The sequence below is a fragment of the Pterocles gutturalis genome, unplaced genomic scaffold (assembly GCF_000699245.1).
Source record: "Pterocles gutturalis isolate BGI_N339 unplaced genomic scaffold, ASM69924v1 scaffold8944, whole genome shotgun sequence".
Classification (NCBI taxonomy): domain Eukaryota; kingdom Metazoa; phylum Chordata; class Aves; order Pterocliformes; family Pteroclidae; genus Pterocles; species Pterocles gutturalis.
Window position 1 is genome coordinate 41,140 of NW_010128213.1, and position 1,029 is coordinate 42,168.

At 42.0% G+C, this 1,029-nt stretch overlaps 1 protein-coding gene across 1 annotated transcript in view; it reads right to left on the bottom strand.

The window, feature by feature from the left end:
- Positions 1-1,029, bottom strand: part of LPO (lactoperoxidase) — a 19,151-nt gene that overhangs the window by 3,314 nt on the left and 14,808 nt on the right. Inside the window, exon 7 of the mRNA XM_010079526.1 lies at positions 329-595. Within this exon, the coding sequence (XP_010077828.1) occupies positions 329-595 (267 nt within the window). The remainder of the gene's footprint in view (positions 1-328; positions 596-1,029) is intronic.

Sequence of the window (1,029 nt, forward strand, 5' to 3'; positions counted from 1 at the left end):
GATAAGACTCAAGGGTTGGAGTATGACAGTACGTAATTTTTGGCAGGGCTCCTTTGCAGAACTAGCGTTAAGCTGTGTTTGGAGACAATTCTGCAGGACTGTCCTGCTGCCCCACATTTAGCAGACCACTGATTTGTCTGCAGCCCCTTGAGCAGACTTATCATGAGCACCTCCAAGCTGAATGGCACCACAATTTGTGTGAGGCCAGATAAATAAATGGAGCTAAAGCAGGTTTTGGAGTCCAGGCTTGTGTGTCTTACCATCTGATCTCCACCTGAGTGTCTGCTTCAGGACCAGACCAAGTCTACTGGCTGCCCCATGTTCTTACCTTCCATTATAATTCTCCACGTAGCACAAAAGGTCAAATGAAGAGGGACATGGGAGAATGAACCCAAAGGCTGAAAACCATCATCCAAACGGGATACAAAAGGCTGTACTGACGTATGACCAAATCGTAAAGCCAGGGAAAAAACATTTGAGACTCTAGGATCCACAGTCTCATTGTAGCCTCTGTACAAAGGGATCCACTTGTTGATCTCCTCTGCAAGCAAAAGTGGGAGGTAATCCCTGTACGTTATTATCTGAAAAAGCACAAAAGCAGAGCAAGTTGTCAGCAGCTGTAGCAGAAATGCCAATCAAGTGAGAGTGCAGAGTGTGAACATGGACTTTCCATCCAGTGGCAGAGGGTTCACGAGAGCTTCAGAAAAGACTTGTAGCAATGGTATGAGTTGGCATAATATGTTAAAATTATTTAATATAATAAATAAGTGATTTAAAAATTGATGAATTGTCAATTATTATAAATAATTGTTAAATTGGTAAAATAATGGATAAAAATCTCTGGGTAGTCATGCTGTCTTAGATGGACCATCCTTTGTCACAAATTGTGACTCACACAAATGATCCCTGAAGATCTGCAAAGCACAGTTTTCCTCCTTTTCCTGGAAGAAAAACAATTTCTAAGCATGCAGGTGATAAGTGATGAGCACCTGGTTTATGGCAGGTATGATCTTTTTGCTCTCTTTGGGA